Source organism: Vanessa cardui, chromosome 15 (assembly GCF_905220365.1).
Source record: "Vanessa cardui chromosome 15, ilVanCard2.1, whole genome shotgun sequence".
NCBI classification, from domain to species: Eukaryota; Metazoa; Arthropoda; class Insecta; order Lepidoptera; family Nymphalidae; genus Vanessa; species Vanessa cardui.
Genome location: NC_061137.1, coordinates 12,161,397 through 12,183,096, shown reverse-complemented (window position 1 = coordinate 12,183,096; position 21,700 = coordinate 12,161,397). Strand labels below are relative to the sequence as shown.

The window sequence follows — 21,700 nt, the reverse complement described above, 5'->3', positions numbered from 1 at the left end:
GTAATACGGCTTTAAGTTAACATCCATCATTATTTTATTAAATAAACAAGCTCTTGTAAAGTATTTGTTGTTAAATATACATACATTGTTTATAACAGACCATAAAGGTTATGTTAACATTTTTTATCATTAAATTTAGCTTATTGATATCGGTTTTAAAGGGTCACGCAAATTTTATGATTTAATAGCTGTGCCAAAAAAAATATTGTAGATTAGCCGCAACAAACAGACACACACAGACAGACAAACAAAAATTATAAAAAAAAATATTTTGGTATATGTACCGTGTATACATATATATATGCGTTGAGTAAAAAAAGGGGTATTTAATATTACAAACAGACACTCGAATCTTATTACATGTATATATGGAACGTTACATCAGAGTTTAAGACTTTTGATTTAACATATGGCATATTAAAAGTAACCTATTTGTTGTAGTTATGTTTTGATATCTGGCTTGTGATAGAAGAATAAAGTTAGTTGTCAATGACGTGATGTCTTTAATTTACAACATGGTGACAGCGGTTTAAAAAAATATTAATAAATAATATTTAAAACGCGAGAAATGCGCTAAATATTTATTTATTATATAATTATTTGTTTTACAATATACATACAATATGGAACACGCGCGACCGCCATCTGAGTTAAATATGGTCGGAGTCGGCGGACCTGTCGGCCGAGCTGAGGTATGGAAAAAATGGAAGCAGCAATTTTTATTATTTTTGAAAGCTTCAGGAGTACATGCTGAGTCAATGACTGTTCAAGCTAGTTTATTGATTAATCTAATAGGTTCAGACGGATTTGATATATATCAAACTTTTACATTTGTTCAAGAACAAGACCGTGATGACGTCAATGTATTGTTAAAAAAGTTTGATAGCCATTTTGGTATTAAATCAAATGTCACATTGATGAGATACAAATTTTTCTCAAGAAACCAAGAAATAGGTGAATCCATTCATGAGTATGTCACAGCGCTGCGCCTTTTAAGTAAAAATTGTGAATTTTTGACATTAGAAGAAGATTTGATTAAAGATCGAATTGTATGCGGTATTCATCAAATTACGGTCAGAGATCGTTTACTGAGATGCGAAGAGTTAAATTTAGATAAAGCAATAAAGATTTGTGAGGCAGAAGAAATATCAAAAGAAAGTGAACTTCAAATGAGTAGCAAGAATGGTGTCGGGAGTACTGCATACGTCGATGGCGTGAAAGTGAGAGGTCGTGGCCAAGATGTAGTACCAGAATGGAGAGCTCAAGCGCGGATTAGTAAGGCTACAGGCACTTCAATTCAAGGACGTAAAAATATTAATGCTGGTAAAAGTCGCTGTTCAAGGTGTGGTTTTACACAATGTGGTATAAACGGCGATTGTCCGGCTCTACATCTTCGGTGTTTTTCATGTGGTAATCAAGGACATGTTGCGCGAATGTGTAAGTCGTATCGTTTTTCAAATAGATCTGCTCAGAATAAGGTCAATCAAGTATATGAAATTGAAGATGACAATAATGTTAGTAATAGTAATTCTGTTGATAATAATTTTTTAATTTCTGTAGTTGAAAATATAAAAAATACTTCAGAGGACTGGAGTCAGGAACTTATCTCTGTAAACGGAAAGGAAAATTTTAAGTTGGATACAGGTGCTGATTATAACGTAATGTCTTATCGTAGATTTAAAGAGTTAGGTTTTAATGATAATATTATAATTAAAAAACAAATACCTTTAGTGTCATATACACGTAACACGATACCGATAAAAGGAATTTGTTTTCTGCCTTGGTCTTATAAAAATGTGACTTATAAATTAAAGTTTGCGATAGCTGACATGGAATGTAATAGTGTGCTAGGTCAAAAATCATGTGTGGTTCTAGGCTTAGTTAAACGTATACGAGCTATTGAAATATCAAATTATAATGATGTTTTTGAAGGATTGGGATGTTTACCGGGGAAATATCATATAGTCGTTGATCAATCCGTTTCACCGGTCATATCGGCATCCAGAAAAATTCCTCATGGCTTACAGAATCGATTAAAAGAGGAGTTAGAAAAAATGATACAGTTAGGTGTTATTAGGAAAGTTGCATATCCTACACAATGGGTTCATCCATTGGTACTTGTAGCAAAGAAAAATAATGGCATTCGTGTTTGCTTAGATCCACGTGAGCTGAACAAAGCAGTACAACGTTCTCATTTCCAACTTCCGACTGTATCCGAATTGGCATCCAAGCTGCACGGTGCGCGGTTTTATTCTGTGTTAGATGCTACCGCTGGTTTTTGGACTGTGGCGTTGGATGACGAGAGTGCAGACTTGTGCACATTTAGCACCCCTTTTGGTAGGTACCAATTTCTTCGTCTTCCATTTGGTATCAACTGTGCCTCAGAAGTTTTTCATGGTAAGTTAAGACAATTTTTAGAAGATCTAGATGGTGTAGAAAGTTATATTGACGATGTAATTGTTTGGGGTGAAACAAAAGAGATTCACGATAAGCGTTTAAAAGCACTATTAGAGAGAGCTAGAGAAATTAATTTAAAGTTTAATAAGGATAAATGTAAATTTTGTGTGGAAGAAGTTAAATATTTAGGACATGTTTTTAATGCCAAGGGTATTAGTCCGGATAGTGATAAAATCAAAGCAATTAAAGAAATGCAAACACCGAAAGATAGAAAAGATTTAGAAAGATTCTTAGGTGCAGTTAATTATTTATCTAAATTTATTCCTAATCATTCAGAGATAGCTATTCCTCTGACAAATCTTTTAAAAAAAGATAATCAGTGGCGCTGGGAAGAAAGCGAACGTATAGCATTTGATCGATTAAAAGAGGCAGTCACGAGCGCAGGTATTTTGGCGCTTTATGACCCATGTCAGCCCGTTGTAATGTCAGTAGACGCGTCATGTAATGCGTTAGGAGCTGTACTACTGCAGGGTGGTCGCCCTGTGGAGTATGCATCTCGAACCCTTACTGACGCACAAATAAGGTATGCACAAATCGAAAAAGAAATGTTGGCGATCGTTTTCGCATGTGAGCGATTTCATCAATATGTTTATGGTCAAAAAGACGTAGTTGTAGAATCTGATCATAAACCATTAGAAAGTATTTTTAAAAAACCTTTAATGTCTGTCCCAGCGAGATTACAACGTATGCTGTTAAGAATTCAAAGTTATGATTTAGTTGTTACGTACGTTCCAGGAAAGTATATGTATATTGCTGACATGTTGTCCCGAGCAGCACTGCCTGATCGGTATAGTGATGAAGTGCATAGTAATATTGTATATCAATTACAAATGATAATTGGAAATATACCGATGTCTAATGACAAGTTAAGCTTAGTAAAAAGGGAAACTAAAAAAGATAACGAGTCGCAAATATTATTAAATTACATAAATTCGGGTTGGCCAAGTCATAAATATAATGTTTCTAATGAGGTAAAATCATATTGGTCAATAAAAGATGAATTATATGCCGTAGATGGAGTTTTGTTTAGGAATAACGTTGTACTTGTTCCGAAAGCATTGAGGAATGATATGTTAAAGATTGTTCACGAGGGACATTTAGGCATTGATCGTTGTAAAAGGAGAGCAAGGCAAGTGATTTTTTGGCCCAGTATGTCCCGTGATATTGAGGAGTATGTAAGGCGATGTCGTACGTGTCAAGAACATACAAACGCACCTTCAAAAGAACCAATGCTACCAATAGAAATACCTGCACTGCCTTGGGCTAAAGTAGGGTCAGACATTTTTGAATTTCGTAAAAAATATTATCTTATTGTAACAGATTATTATTCTAACTTTGTAGAAGTTTGTAAATTGAATAATATCACATCTGGTTTAATTATAGAAAATATGAAGGACATATTTTCGAGACACGGTATTCCTACGGTTTTGATAACTGACAATGGTACGCAGTATGCTAGTCGAGAATTTAAAAAGTTTGCTGTTGAATGGGGATTTGATCACGTTACATCTTCTCCGAATTATGCACAATCGAATGGTAAAAGTGAACGCGCGGTACAAACTATTAAAAATATCTTAAAAAAATCTATCTCGAGTAAAGAAGATTTTTCGTTAGCCCTTCTTAATTACAGAAATACTCCTAGAGATGGCCTGAGTTCTCCAGCTCAGTTACTAATGGGTCGAACATTACGATGTAAATTACCTGTACATCCTAATGTATTAAAACCAAAGCCTATTGATCCAGCTGAATATAATACTATGATTAAGAAACAAAACAAAGCTAAGATGTATTATGATAGACATTGCAAAACTCTACCGATTTTAAAAGAAGGTGACCCTGTAATTTGTATTGATGGAAAATATAGGTGTAGGGCTAAGGTAGTCGGTCCTACCAATGCTCCTAGATCATACATTGTACAAAATGATATAGGCCGTAAGTTTAGACGAAATCGTCGTCATTTGATAAAATGTAAGTCTAATGAAAACTCTGATAATGACAACAGTTTTGATGTGTTTAGTGACGCTAACGAGGATGTAAGTTCATCAGAAGATTTGCCTTTACTTAAAGATGTAGATATTTCAAAAGATAATGTAAGCATTGCAAAACCTACATCCCCGAGGCCTTTTCGTAGAGCCAAAGAAGTAGCAAAGCAACGTATAGCTCAGAATATATTTAAATAGTTTCTTTATATTAAGAAATATGTTGTGTGATATTTGTCTTTTTTATTTTTCATTTTTTTTAAAGGGGAAGTGTTTGGTTATGTTAGTTACTTTAGTACTTATTTTGTGTTTTGTTTATTAGTTGTTATTTTGTGCGAATAACATGTTTGTTCAAGTTTAATTTTAATACTTATTAAAAGGGGAAGATGTTGTAGTTATGTTTTGATATCTGGCTTGTGATAGAAGAATAAAGTTAGTTGTCAATGACGTGATGTCTTTAATTTACAACACTATTAAATGTTCATTATAATAGAATAATCGTATTAATCACAAAATTGATTCAATTCACGAAATCGTCGATGCTGAAAAACTGTAATTACGAGTAAATAAATTGAATCGGACCACAGAACGATTTTAAATAAAACCGCCGGATTGTTCTACTTGATCGAACTTAAAACACTGCTTGAAACTGCGGTTATTGATTATATAGTTTAAAAATAAAATATACATTTATTGTTTAACTAATATCCACCATCCGACTTGGAAAGGGAGGGGATACTACCGTACAAAATCCCATGATAATCGGCTAAGTTAAGACGTAAAAGACAAACAAACAGATCCAACCCATTTACGTGGGGATGTCGTGAAGTTTGTCTCCCATTCCTCTCAATATCTTATATCTTTAAGACCTTCTTGATTACGTGTTTTATTCCTACCCAGTTCACCATTATTACATAGGTATTCCCCCTTTGCAATCCACATATGTACATGATTCCTACGGTTCACGCGTTCTCATACTATACAAATGCGTAATGTTATATGTTAGTATATGCTGTGAGAATGTTATACAGAAAATTTTTCATAGCTGTATCACTTCATTACATAGTATAAAACAAAGTCGCTCACCGCTGTCTGTCCCTATGTAGGTATGCTTAGATCTTTAAAATTACGCAACGGATTTTGATACGATTATTTTAATATATAGAGTGATGAAGGTTTTTGTATATAATACATGGGCAATATAGTAAAGAAACAAGAAAAAATCTGTAGTATACTTAGTATTAATATTGCACACGCGAGAAGCCGGGGCGGGTAGCCTAGTGTCTTCATATTAAAAAACAAATCGTTTCCGATATTAATTAATCTTTTATTAGTTATATAAGTTTTATAGTTTCGACAAAACAGCTGACGAGCGTATAAAATAGAATTTAACTTAAAACATTCAAATATATAAAAAACATTTGCACGAGATAAATTTTTTAAATCTGTTATTTATTTAATACGGAGCTGACAAATTCAGAATATCCAGCATTTAAACGAGTGTCGTATAAATTTTGCATCGTCGCTTTGAGCTCTTGATCCACAAATGGCTGTGAGTTGGGCATTGGGATGACCACAAACATGGCTCGGATGCCGTTTATTTATGTCAGGAAATAATAAATAAATAACTATTGTACAACATCACATACATTACTCTGACACCAATGTAAGTAGTTGAGCACTTGTGTCGTGGATAAATAATTAATTAATAGACAAAGTAATGTCTTAATAACATATATTAGCGTAGCGAATAAATTACATGTAATAACGTTTCTTTCGATAATTAATATGATAGTTTTTAATGTCTTGAAATTGAAAACGTGAAGTGTATTATAGTTTTTCGTAATGTTATTATTAATGTTGCGTTATAGAAAGGTAAATGTGAAAACTAAAAAGTAGTACTCTTTAGTGTAAGAAGATTCACTATGTATAAAAGAAAAACAATTGTAATTTAAAATTCAAACATTTTATGTTTTTTATTCCACAATTCTCGCCATTTTTAGTACCTAAGCGCCTAAGTAAGAAGCGCCCGGTAAATACTGCGTACGTCCAATATATTTCGACAAAGTGTGGCCTCACTAGTCGAGATCTGTTTTTGTGTACTGCTATTCGTATCGCTACTGAAATTGTGAATATGTGGATGAGCGAATGGCTCAATAAGCAAATAGATTTTAGGTAAATAAAACAAATTGGACTTTTCAAAAACTATTTGTTATTTACTTTTACATAGCTTCTACTTTTAAAAAACTCTACGTTTAGAGGTCCCTAGAAATTGAATAAACATGTATAAAGATACCAGCAAACAAGTATTTGGTATTGTTGTGTTCCGGTTTGAAGGGTGAGTGAGCCAGTGTAACTACAGGCACAAAGGACAAGGGTCATAACATCTTACTTCCTAAGGTTGGTGGCGCATTGCCGATGAAAGGAATTAATGTTTCTGTGGTGACCATATACCATCAAATGGCCCATATGCTCGTCCGCCAACCAATAGCATAAAAAGAAAGTACAAATATTTAATAATATTTATCTCTGAACTTATTCCTACCTCCAGAAGAGTATAGACTGCAAATCACGACGCTAGTTTGCATAATGATTCACCCGATTACCAACTTTTATTCAACTTCAACTTTATTTATTATTCTATGGGTCTTATCTTGCAACTAAGTTTTATTTATAAAAGAGCCCGTTCCGGCTTATAGACCAGCAAATAGAGACATACGCATAGTGCTGTAGGCTTTTCGAAACTGTTTAAGGGGAACAATTCCAGCGTTCATTATTTTTACTTTTACTTTTATCGATTTACACGCCATGAAAGCTGTGAGTCGGCAAGACTTGCAATATGCGCCAAATATCTAAAATTTTAACAGTTTGAACTGAATATTTATTAATTAAATATCGTGAATCAATCTATGTATCTATTCATCGATGTCGTACCTATAGATATTTTAAAAATTGGTTCCTGAGAGCTGGGACATAAATACAGGAAGTCTCGTTATCGATATCTTTATTTAAGATAAACGCGTCACACTTGCTTATTGATTGCCAGAAATCTATCACAAGTTCCGTAATCAAGTCCTCTGCCTGAGAAAAACCGATGAAATAAACTCAGGGTGCGTTGCTTTTATTACATACTATAAAATATATAACTCCAAACCCTCTCACTAATTTAATATATGTATGTTAAATGTACGTAATAACTACAGTATAAATCATGACCGTGTCGAATGGTGGTAAGCTAGTAGAAAGGTCGTTGAATTACAAATTCGATACTCTGGGCAAAAACCTATCCAGCCTTTCTGCCACCAGTGACGGCAAGTGTTATACAATTTAAAACGATTTGTATAAATACTAGACTATAGACGAAATTTCTTTAACCAACTTCAAATACAAGGAGATCTATTCATTCGTAAATATTTCTTACCTCTTTTCCCAGCCAGTATCCATATCTTTGGGGCAGACTTTTTAGGTCGTCTTCCCTCCCTCTGCGCTCATGATCATCACTTATAATTTCTTATCATATTTGATTTAACACTATCGGACTGTGACAGACTGAGGTCACGTCTCATACGGTAAAATGTCTCATCTCAGTGGGTTGTCAAAATAAGACCAGCTGGACGACTGGCTTCCCACGAGGAAGAAGACCGCTCCACGAGGAGGAGGAACCCACTTTTTACTTTTTTTTTTAATTCGATTAACAAAAAAATAGACTTTAGAAATTCAATTTAAGATTATCGTGGTGAAAATGAAAAGGAAAAAAATGTTTTAAAAATCGAATAGTAATTATCCTTATTGCGTCGGTTTTTAGAATATCTTTAAAAATAGGTTTTTTATCGTTAGGTACAGGTATCGCTTGCGTCTGAAATTTAGGCCATACACTTAGTTTTATTTGCCAACGCCGATTGGCACAAAGCTGGCTCGTTGTGGGGAGATTAGCCGGCAATCGGAACAATCGGCCAGTTTGTTTTAACTACATACTGCATGTGTTTATTTTCGCTCTGAACTTTTGTAAAATATTTTCTATTGTAAATTGCTCTCGGTTGGCTGTCTTGGAATTAATGAAATAAATGAATATATATTATATATTCTAATATAAGCTTTCGTTTGGCCATTAATTACAAATGTGTTTTTTTTAAGTTATGTAGAAGTATAAAAAATATCTCATTAGATAATAATAATCTTTATTTGGATTTTTTCAAAAACAATGGAACTACAATAATCTTAAATAATATTTGAAAAGTATACTTTTTTTAAAAGCAAATTAGGAGATTATTTAAAATAGGAGAACAAGAAACATCACGTATAAATTTACAATCAAACCTACTGGTCCTAAGTAAGATAAATCTATATTTCAAAAGAAATTGATCTCAGAAAAGCCGTTAAAACATTTTAACAACTAAATAAATAGTTAGTTAAATTTACTTTACACTTGCGCCCCGTCCCTCTTCGCACGTGTGGACAAATCTTTTTATCCAACTTCGGCTACGTTACTTAAGTTTTAGTAAATATTCCTTATCTTTGCTAGCAATAAATATACCCTATGTTACTCGTGGATAATATAGCATTCGAATAGTGAAAGATTTTTTTAAATCGGTTCAGTAGTTTATGAGCCTATTCATTACAAACAAACAAAGCTTCCTCTTTATAATATTAGTAATTAGTATAGAAGTATGGATTTAACATGTAACAGCCTGTAATTTTTCCCACTGCTGGGCTGATTGCCTCCACTCTCATTTAGGAGGGGCTTGGAACATATTCCACCACGCTTTTCCAATGCGGGTTGGTGGAATGCACATGTGGCAGAATTTTAATGAGATTAGACTCATGCAGTTTTCCTCACGATGTTTTCCTTCTTTCTTATATATATATGGTGCTTGCCTGGGCTTGAATTCGCAATCACCGGTTAAGATGCACGCGTTCTAACCACTGGGCCATCTCAGCTTTAATTAAAAATTAATAATTCTAATTTCTAGTATAAGACCATAGGTAAATATATCACTGTTAGACTGACCAACTTATCTGTACAAAAAATATTCTTACTCAACTATGATCTTGAAAGCACTTCAATATTGGCATTTTTCAAGTTTTTTTTTTTATTAACTGTAGAGATTAGTCCAAGGAAAAACCGCTTAGCCAATGTCACAGCCAGTTCTGTATCATTTGTCATTTCGTATTTCGACTCGTTTGTTGCCGTTGAGTAATTAAAGTGCAACAATTTAATAATCCACTTACTTTCAACGGCTTTGTAGAGGGAACGAGATTACGTTTTTGTGGGCGTTGGAATTGTTTCACGTTGAATCACATTGCAGATTTGATCTTAAATAACTTTTGTTGAAATATTTAAATATTTGTTAATATTTATTTTTTCATCTTGGGATTGAGATGATCGCTTCCAGATTGTTACAAATAACAAAAATATGTTTATGTATTTATTTATTGTATATGTGACATGATATAAAAAAAAAATTTATCCCTCTGAGTTTCTTTCGGCGGTTCTTCTCGGGTCTGAGGTGTTAAATTCCGAACCGGTGGTAAATTTTTGACTATCAATAAGAAAGTGTAATCAGTTTTATTTCGAATAAAGGGTTTTAAATTTGACTTTGTAAAAAATCTTAATTTTTTTATGGTATAGGTTGGCGGACGAGCTTATGGGCCACCTGATGGTAAGTGCTCACCATCACCTATAGACAATGAAGCTGTAACATCGTCAATGTGCCACCAACCTTGGGAACTAAGATGTTATGTCCCTTGTGCCTGTAGTTACACTGGCTCATTCACCCTGAAAACCGGAACACAACAATACTGAGTACTGTTTTTTAGTAGAATAACTGATGAGTGGGTGGTACCTATAGAGACGAGCTTGCACAAAGCCCTACCACCAAGTGATAAAATTTATAAAATAATGTCATTTAATTAACATAAGAATTAACAACATTAAATGCTTAAATATATATATACAAATATGAACTAAAACTAGTTACTGTATAAATCTTGACCGCGTGGAATGGTGGCAAGAATGCTAGCAACATTTCCCCGTTGAATCGCAATTCCGATCCTCTGGGCAAAAAACGAACCAGCCCTCCTGTCACCAGTGGAGGCAATGAGGCGAGGTGTTATACTTTTGATGAAGCTTTTTGCAAAAAAATTTATAAAAGCATATGTATCGGTTTTAGAGTGATACATTTCGACAATGTATTAAATTCTATACAAGTTAACAGACGTGTTTATTCATGGAAATGTTATTCTATTGTACTATTCCATCCGCAAGAGGAAAAAGCATAAATAACATTTGGCAGCGAATTGACGGGATATCATTGTTTGACAGCTTGATTAATCTATGATATTCGTTATGGATCTGCAAAAAAGTGACGTTTTAAACGTCGACGAAACTGTTGTCGTATTTTTGGATGTTAAATTAATGTGGATATTTGTTGTGAATTGTAATATTGTAGTTTATAAATAAAGATATTAATCAAAAACTCGTAATAGTGGACAATATAGCCGAGGTTTTAGCAAATACGTATATTTTAAGTTTGTTTATCATTTTTCCTACTTCAATTGAGAACCAGGTACAATTTATTCATTAAGATAATAATAAAGATCTTAAAACATCGAATGTCATAACATAAAATTATATCAATAACCTCTAAAAGAAAGATATTTTTTTGTAACTAACCATATTATCTCGCAGATATATTTAACCATTTCTTTCTTATTCTGTTTCATCGTTATTATGTATGCCTGCATGTGACATATGCAGTATATTTTAAATATGATAGAGACATAAAATCAAAAATATTTTTTAGTTTTTTATTTAATTTTGATTCCTAGATATCATCAAAAATATTATTTCTTAAAATAATATTTTTGATGATATCTAAAACAATATAATAAGTATATTATAATGAATTAATCATTATAATAAATGTTTTTAATACGACATTAACATTTAACAAAAAAAAAATGGAAATTATAAAGGATAATTTTTAATTAATAATTAATTTATTAATTGAACGAATTTTGTTTGAGTTTCTAATTTTTTTATGATATTTCACTAAACCCCATTTCACATTAAAAATTCAAACAATTCTATATTTTCTATATGGCAACACGTTAGATATTTAAATTTCGAATTATAAATCCGTTACATAAAGTCGTGTGCACATAGCGTGTCGTTTCGCGTCGTCGCCTCCGAGTTACATCTTCGCCCTCCAAACTAACGAAAAGTAAATAAAACGTTCAAAATTAAACCTTATTGCATTGTGATAAGATTCACGAAGGAAACTCATGGGAGGGGACGCTTTCGTCTCATCTTTATAATATGATGTGCATTTTGAGTTTTTCCCTCGCAATCATATGTTTGTTTTGTTGAAAGTAAAATCATTTATTTACGTTTCTTTAAAAAATAAAAGATTAATTTCGTTTTGATGTAAGAAGTTAGTTTTTGTGAGCATTTGAAATTAGTGACGGTAAGATGCGTTATGCTATTAAAAACCGACAGAAAATATATAAAGAATAGCGTGAAAATTACCCACTGCTGGGCTCTTTCTTCGAGGTCATTCTCTAATGACCCTTAACCAAACTCTCTTGGTTTGGAGCTGATTCTAGAGCTCCAACTGTATATGTGGAGATGGGATGGGATAGAATAAATGGATAGGTGGAGAAATAGAATGTTATACCCATCAAACACTGTTCTATTGATGCTTTAATTATTAGCGTTGTGCTCTTATAAAAGTCTTATAAAAGTGTATGTATGTTTACCTGTTTATTTTTGTATGCACAAATATACTCTTATGTATGTATATTGAATATTCCATTTTAAAAAATTGTACACTTATGCCTTTAATTGACCATTCCCTCTGCCCCAAGGTTGCTTGGAAGAGATCGCTCTTCAGCGATAAGGCCGCTTTTTGTGCCATGCTTTATTTTCCTATATCCTGTGTGTTATACTTGTATTGGTGTACAATAAAGAATATATTATTATTATTAACCTCCATGGTCGAGTGGTGTGTACACCGGTTTTCATGGGTACGCCACTCTGAGGTCCCGGGTTCGATTCCCGGCCGAGTCGATGTAGATTACCATTAGTTTTCTATGTTGTCTTGGGTCTGGGTGTTTGTGGTACCGTCGTTACTTCTGATTTCCATAACACAAGTGCTTCAGCTACTTACATTGGGATCAGAGTAATGTATGTGATGTTGTCTCATATTTATATTATTTATTTATTTATATTTATTAAAAGTCCATGTGTTTCAACTTCCAGACCCCGCAGGCGGTCGGGCTCCAGTATCGTGGTGCTCGGTGCTGAAGAGGAGAAACGCCCGCCGCCGGATGACGAGGCCGACATGCTCACTATGCTGTCACTCACAGACACCGGTTTGTTATTTTTTATATATATATATTATATAATAAGTGTCGTCTTCGGTTTTGCTCGCGTTTTGGAGAGTTGGATGTCACGTGTCGAGCAAAAATAATAACCTATGTCCTTTCATGGAGTTCAAGTTTATTACATACCAAATTTCATCAAATTCGGTACAGTGGCTTGGTCGTGAAAGAAAGACAGACAAACATAGTTACATTCACATGTATATTGTATATATTAATATAGATGAACGACTTACTTGTCTAATCTAATATGTGTTACTTTTTCACGAATAAAGTACTCAATTTTTTTACGTAGTAAGTTTAAAGCAAGGAAGGACATAGGCTAAGTGCATATTGAGGAACATACATGACTTATTTTTGAAGTCGTATATAAATATAGGTAATATGTTATCGAAAGCATGTAAAATCATAATGATTATTACGAGAACGAAACATTCGAACGGGGCCTTTATGTGTCAAATTACCGGTTTTCACCACAATGGATTAGCTACGCGGCGCGTGCGCACGTTTCTTTCACTACACGGTTAATTTTCATCGTAGTAAGGTATGGTGCCATGACCTAGAGACGCCTTCGAGTAGGCTTGATGACGTCACATAATTTACAGTTTACATTCAAGTAAATATGTTATTGAATATTCATAACGTGCTGTTTAAATACGGTCCACTCACGAATGGCGAGGTCTTATTTTTATTCACTAGTACAGGTTTAAAAGCCGCTTCACACTTCTCGCTAGCGGTTACAGCGTACTGAACCATATTTGGCAATATATTGTGTTATCTTTGTTACGTATATGCGCGTTTAAGTTTCAGAAACTATTGTTATAGCCTAAGTTGCTCCTTATTGCATCAGCTGTCTATCAGTGAAAGTCTCATCAAGATCGGTCCAGACGTTCCAGACATTAACTGGAACAGACAGATAGACAAAATTCGAAATAAATGTTTTTTTGGTATATGTGCCGTGCAATACCATATGTATTGCAAGTTTAGTAAAAAGCTGTTATTTGAATGTTACAAATAGACACTCAATATATTATATGTATAGTCAGAGTCTGCTTTATATTTGTATTAAATTATGGCTTATAAGGCTGCAAAGGCTTCAAAGCCTCAATAATGTATTGTTGGGTTCCTGTTTCGAGAAATTATCTGAAACAGCACGAAGTTAGGAAGTTGGTTACTAACCCTTGCTTTGGGAAGCACGTAAAGCCATTGATGCTGCGTCTGAATTGCCTCGGGTCGTATCGGATTCCCGTCCCAGCGGATTACGAGTGTGGATAGAGAATGCATTTGTGTTAGTGAACACACAAGCACTATAATATATTGTGTTTTGCCAATTCTCTGTTGAAAATGGTTCCGTGGTTTGAGTATATAAAACAATTATTGTATCAGTGAAGATTTATTCTGATATTGAGGTTACAATAATCACTAACATTACATAGTATAAAACAAAGTCGCTTACCGCTGTCTGTCCTTATATATCTTTAAAATTACGCAATGGATTTTGATGCGGTTTTTTTTAATAGATGGAGTGATTAGAGAGGAAGGTTCTTGTATATAATACATAAACAATGCAGTAAAGTAACAGTCATATTTAGTATCAGTATTGCACCCGTGCGAAGCCGGGGCGGGTCGCTAATCGCTAGTAAATTATAAGTAAAAATATATTTTAATATTAAATGTTAGTACATTTTAGTCTGTTGAGTTATTTTTCTTTCTATTGACCGTGGGAACTGTCAATTCATGTAAAGCCTGTTTTTCTTTATACACAAGCAAATGACGTCTTTGCTATTAGATTTTGTTTTAAAAGTTAAGTTTCAAATTCGTTGCATTGTATTAAACTTAAAACATTGTTATGACCCAAAGAGAAGATTAAATACATTTGAGATAATAAAAGCATGAATAAAAGATGTGATTACTAATCGGATTGGTTTATTTTGTCTTTTGATTCTTGATCTTTGTGTAAATCCGTCTGGGTATCCACTCAATACATAGAATTGTGTTCCCGTTTTATAGGGTGAGTGAGTCAGTGTAACTACAGGCACAAGGGATATGACATCTTAGTCATATATATTAACTCCCTATTGATCTCCAAGGTAGAAGGGTAGCTATGGTTAATACGTTTTTCACTGCCAATGTTTGGTGGTATCACTTACGCATATAACAGTCCGTTTAAGGATTACAAAATAAAAAAAACTAGTCAAAATTGACTAAAAAATTTGGTGAAGTGTAGAAAAGTGTAGAAAAGAACGCCTTTGTATAATCAAGTGCAAATTTTCGTGCCCCAAATGAAAATAATTTAAGCCCAGCGATAATGTTACACCAATCGAGTAAATTCGTTATAATACAGTTTTATATACTAAGCATTGTCAATCGTTTGAGTTGCCAGAATCAGAGTCATCTAATTGTACATTAATATTGCGTGTTTTTCGAGAGATTTACATTATCGTGCTTCGAGCGACCTTCGCAAAACAATGGACTAAATAAAAAATGAGGAAAATAATGTGCCGTATTGCTAATTAAGTGTATTCTTAACATTTTGTTTCAATGCGTCGAGTATAAATTTATTTACCGGTTATAAATGCAAACTTGTTTAATTATTAATAGCGTGTAATTATTAATTCTTCGAGAAAGGATATTTTTTTTTTATAATCATGACTCAGCATCAAAATCTACTCGGAAAATTCACCAGTCATTTTTTATGTACTATAAAGCCTGACATACTTTGTTACATAATATTATTGTTAAAATTGTGTTACCATCTACAGATATACATATATTTAGCAAGGGTAGTGTTTAAAAATAGACCGCTATGTTTCCTTAAAATATTCACCTCTTTCCCCGATCGACACGCTGTTTATAAATAAAATTTTTAAAGGTCATAAAAATAAATGACCTTATAACCAAATAACAAGAACCTCCTATATTTACATTAAAACATATACTTTTATCCATACTTACATAGAGACATGTCATTTTATATACAAATCTTAATAGAGATCAGGGGACGAACATTATTATAGTATGATTTTTTTTTATCTTTGAAAACCAACAAAACGACTCATAAATTTGTTAACAGCTGTTATTTAAAGCAAAACTACTTAACTTTTCTGACTAATTTACATTTCGGGATGTTGAAATATATGAGCGCTAGACTGACGTTAATTGACTTTTTAAAGTGCCAGCTTGTGTTAAGAATATTTTTGAGTGAGTATTTGAGCCTAAAAAAAGTAAAAAAAAACAACAAACATATCTACATTTGGAATGTATTATTTTAACTTACTAAATCTGTATATCAATTTTAATAACTAAAATACTTAAGATAGTTTTCTTATAAATTATTTTTAATGACGTTGTATTCGTGGCTGGGTAATTTAAAAAGTTATATTTTTTATCTATTTACAAAATTAAAAATGTAATTAAATTGATCGGTGTCTATCATATTTAATGCAATTAGTATAATATTAAGTGAATGTTGTTAATTTAGTCTTAATTGATCATTATTTATTACATAGCATAAAACAAAGTCGCTTACCGCTGCCTTTCCCTAATGCTTAGATTTTTAAAAGTACGCAACGGATTTTGATGCGGTTTTTAAATTACTGCCACAGATTTTACAACTAAAACAAACGTTGTATAGACATAAGTTATATGCGTTAGTCATATTTAAGTGAACTATAGCTGAGGGAATAAGTAAGTGAGTAAGGTTATTTATGAGAAATCAATTGCTTCTTTAAACTGATTTTAATTTTACGTAAATTACCTACTACGTATTTTTATAACTAATTATTAATATAGTTACTTTTTTTCATCCTGTGAAAGTGAGATGTCATGAATGATAAAGGCACACTCGTCGAAAGTACACGCGAAGTGCTGCTTCGTATAAATAAATTTCAAGTGACTTTAGTTCATACTTCAGTGACTGAATTTACGGAATTTAAATACATAATTTAGTACCTTAAGTGCATGCTAATGGTGGTCCGCTTGACTGCTAAGTAACGGCCTGTAAATGTCTCACAACTACACTGAAACCTCCTCTTATTTTTCAAACGTGAACGCGATGCTGTGATGAAATCGAATTTTATTTCTTCAGTAAGGAATACAGTCAAAAAGACCCAATAGGGATCATATAAATATATTTATCACTTGCTTACAATATATCAAATAGACGCTACGGCTTTCGCACGACATATAAATCTATTTTTCTTAGCCGCGCCGCTAGAGACACATACGAGGTGTATTAGACCTCGTATGTTAAGGATATGAAATCAATCATTACTATTTGTAAGTAATATAAATATATTCAGTTCGTAATATACGTAAGTGCCGAAACATAAAAAGATATTTGTAATTCGTTTTATTTGAAACTTCCTCTTATTTTCGTAGAAACTTCGACAACTATTTTTGCCATACATATGACACAGATATATTTTTCTTACGATGCTTTATTTCCGAGAACAAGTTGTTCACACGAGATATGGAGGTGCTTCTCCAGTTTAATTCCAAATCTTCAATTAAGTGTGTCTTTCTTATATGCTATGTAATTAGGTACTATGTTTCGTTTATTGTCACAGTGGTATAAGATTAGAAGATAAGATGGATGTTAATAATATTCATTATTACGACTTACTAAAAGCGAATACAAGTTGACGCGTCCTTTTTTAATACCTTAATAATGAAAGTGACAGTTTTTTTTTTTTTTATATGAGACAACATCACATACATTACTCTGATCCCAATGTAATAATGTAAGTAGCTGAAGCACTTGTGTTATGGAAATCGGGAATAACAACGGTACCACAAACACCCAGACCCAAGACAACATACAAAACAAATGGTAATCAGAGTGGCGTACCCATGAAAACCGGTGTACACACCACTCGACCATGGAGGTCGTCGTACAGTATGATTGCGATGTAAAAAAACTGACTCGATTTCGATTTTGTATTCGCTTTTATTGCTTCATGCTAATATTCCGCACGTTCCATCTGCCTTTAGTTTTATCATCTGTGGATTGCATGTCATGCATGTAATTCAAGGGGAATTGTGCTTCCGTATCGCAAAGCGAAAACTGTCACAGTTCAGTGGAGTGGGACGAGATCTCGCCAATGTTGTTTCAAGGTTCGAACGGTGCAAGACGATTTCAATCTACATGTTGATAGAGCAAGATGGCTCAGTGGTGACGTGTGCATCTTAACCGATGATTGCGGATTCAAACCCAGGCAAGCACCACTGGACATCATGTGCTTAATTTCTATTTGTAATTCATCTTGTGCTTGGCGATGTATGGAATGTGTTCTAAACCTTCTCCTCGAAGGGAGAGGAGGTTTTAACCCAGCAGTGGGAAATTTACAGACTGTTATTCTTGATAGAGTACCTACCTTACTGAGTCGTTATCATGAGACCATGAAGATCTTTGTAAACCCAGTGTTGGGCTAATAGTTAATTTTTTAATTCTATTGAATTTCTCGGTAAAAAATCGAAACATAGAAATTGAATGTATGTACCCAATACACTCAAAAATTATTTAACGATTCATTGTCCTTAATTTTGTAACAACTCATACTGTTTAGAATTCGTTAAAATCTATAAAAAACATTGAACTAATAATTTTCGTTGAAATTGTAGCAATTTAATATCACCCAATGATATTCTTGCAAAATTAATTACATCCAATAGAGTTACATCATAACCCGGTGCAATTTTAATGACTGAAAGTGTTTATATACCACCTTTGGCCCGCTACTTAGCCATCGTTAAATTTAGATTATACAAGCGTATTTCACACAGTTTTCATATAGACTAAAATTATGGTTATAACGCGACTATGTACAGTCGTAACATTAAGTAATATATAGCTATAGTATGACACAACTTAGATGTAGCGTCGGAAAATTCAATTAAACCGATTACTGCCGATTTATACAATCAATAGAAATAGCTCGCTATCGCGCCATTCGACGCTATATTCTCGCGTTAGTTCAACCCGAGAAAGCAAGTGCATGTTAATCGACGTGTCAAATTGACGAATATATTGGTCATATGATATTACAAGTTATTTCGCTTTTGTAAAGATCATATTCACAAGAAATAAATATTGATAATTTGGGATAGCGTACTTAATTCGGATGTGATCGGTTTTAAGAATTTTGCCGATGCTACATCTAAGTTGTGTCGTACTATACCTTCTTTATTTAAATATTTAATATTAAAATAATTATTCACATCGAACTTGCATGATAAGCCGTGAAAACTCTGACAACATAGATTTTAGATTCAAACTCGATGTGATGTGATGCTGTGATTTAATCGAATTTTATTTCTTCAGTAAGGAATATAGTCAAACAGGCCCTGTATTAAGTACGTACAGCATAGCATTCTGTTTTTCAATAGGCATCATATAAATATATTTATCGCTTTCTTACAATATATGAAATAGACGTTACAGCTTTCGTACGACAGAGAAAGCTATGTTGTTCTTAGCCGCACCGCTAGGGATACATACGAGGTGTATCAGACCTCGTATGTGTGTTAAGGATATGAAATCAATCAATAGTATTATTTATAATAGAAATATATTCAGTTGCAAAAAGATATACTCGAAAAAAAATTTCATTTAACAGAAGCAACTTGTTTTTACCCGCCATTTCGGTCCTGTGCATTCTTCCGTAGTAAAATGTAGCATACATTACTATTCGGTTCATTAACACGGTATGCAAATTGTACTTCGATTCCCTCTGTTAGAATAGTTACAAAAAAATGTAGAAGGAACCGTTAATTGGTGTCTGTAGAATCACATAAATATTATCTTGTTTTTGCTGAAAGCTGGAATAGTGCTAATTAATAATGTGTTACATAAATTAAATGTCACTTCTAATTGACATTTGTAGGGGCGGCACGACAATACAGCAAAATTGTGTATATGTGACGTAATTGTAATGAGCAAACCTTCAATTTTATATCTATGAAACCAATATATAACCATAAGCTTTTATATTTTTATTATTCTGTAACTAACTAAATATTTTCACATTTCAGGCCCTCACCGTGAGATGGCGGTGGACGTCCCGGACAGTTTCATCGCGAGGAACAAGACGCCACCCCGGTACCCGCCCCCTCGGCCTCCTCAGGTACGCCTCCGGACAAGGGATGACGAACCTCTTCTATCCTCCGGGGGTTCCGGGACATCTTTTGGGAGCAAACAGAGCACCGTACTTCAAAGCAATATAGACATCTCAGGTCCCAGCTCGGACGGGTCAGGCAGTTTCAAAAACAACAGCACCATGGAACTGCTATCCTTACCCCAGAGCTCAGACGGTTCCGGAGTAAGTTTCGGCAGCAAGAAGAGCAAGGGTTCATCGGAAACGGCCAAGTGCGATTTGACGTCAGAGAGATCGGAATCCGTGGCGTCGAACGTGACCCAAAATTTGAGCGATCATAAAATACAACTGCTGATCTCTAATGGAGAGGATTCTTTGCTAGACTGCAGGGTGGGCGTGGCTTACTCCGCGAGAACCGATTCCGTACTCATCAGGGAGGCGGTGTACGCTTCTTATAACCTGCCTCCCGGTTTTGACACGACGCCTGTACTGCTCGGGAGGGAGGTGGCGGTCGACGTTCCCGACAGTTTCGTGCAAATCGTCAAAAGTACACCCAAGTATCCCGGTACCGCGGACAAAAAGTATCCGCTGCAGGTAAACACGAGCGCATGCTTCATGGTGTCATCGGGATGGGTAGTGGGTCCGGGTATAGGTTGGTTTGGTGCACGGAGGTACTGCTTGTTGAGATACTAGCCGCTTCAGGCCAATAAATTTGCTGAAGTGATTCTTCGATTTTTTTTTTTAATTTATTATATGGACAGGAGGGCTGGTGCATTTGAGGCCCAAACGATCGGAATTTCGATTCAACGGGGAAATGCTGCTAGCATTCTTGCCACTTTTCCACGCGTATTAGTAGTCTTAGTAAAATAATTCTTTTGTAATTGAATTCTTGTCAACTATTTAATTTGTATGCGAATGACATAAATGGATTAAAGTGTTTCAACAAGCAGCATCTAAAATGGAGTTGGGATTAACAAAGTTTTAATTATTTCATTAATATATATATCTATTACATTTTTGAAACAAATATTGAGAAAAATAATAATTAGACATTTATTATAAGAATGTCATAACGATATCAATATTTCATATGTTTTATATTTCTGTGGGATAATTGTTTCATGATGTGTATTGCTTTTAATTACGATTTATACGATTTATATGTATATTTTATAAACTGGAGGATAATTATGAATACTATTAAAAAAAATATATAAAGAAATTCTTGAAAAAATATTTCAGTATTCTTAAGCTTAAAGTATTCGATCAATCTTGAGGAATAAAAAAAACTAAAATATCATTAGTTAGCTTATCGCCTTCTTACTATCAAATCATAAATAACAGAAAGAGTAAGTAAAAAATGTATTCACATTTGTTTTGTATGAGTTAATTATTAACATTATTTTTCAAGATATCACGTATTCGTTTGACAAGTACGTAGAAAGATCAGTAAGTATAAGTAATTTACAAAATTAAGAAATATAAAATTAATTACAAATTTCCTGCAAACATTCATTTACTCATTATATTTTATATTTTTAGGCAAACTCCTGTTGTTTCTAAATTACTCAGATATATTATTTTAATTGACCTTTTTAATTTTTATTTATATATATGATTCACATAGTTCGCGTGTTCGAACTATTGTATTCAATAAGAAAATTAATTCGAATAGGACGATCAATCCCACTGCTGGGCAAAGCCCTTCCCAGTGTGTTTTGATACATAGGTGGAATAATATCACGTTGTTTCCTCACATCGAATAAAAGATGAAATACAGTACTGGAC

The 21,700-nt window shown here is 33.6% G+C and overlaps 1 protein-coding gene across 5 annotated transcripts in view; it reads left to right on the top strand.

The window, feature by feature from the left end:
- Positions 1 to 21,700, top strand: part of LOC124535804 (protein PALS1) — a 186,687-nt gene that overhangs the window by 84,302 nt on the left and 80,685 nt on the right. For 3 of the 5 annotated variants that reach the window (XM_047112158.1, XM_047112159.1, XM_047112163.1), the window contains 2 exons: positions 12,697 to 12,809; positions 19,851 to 20,506. In XM_047112158.1, the coding sequence (XP_046968114.1) occupies positions 12,697 to 12,809; positions 19,851 to 20,506 (769 nt within the window). The remainder of the gene's footprint in view (positions 1 to 12,696; positions 12,810 to 19,850; positions 20,507 to 21,700) is intronic. The other 2 variants (XM_047112161.1, XM_047112160.1) reach the window with 1 other exon arrangement.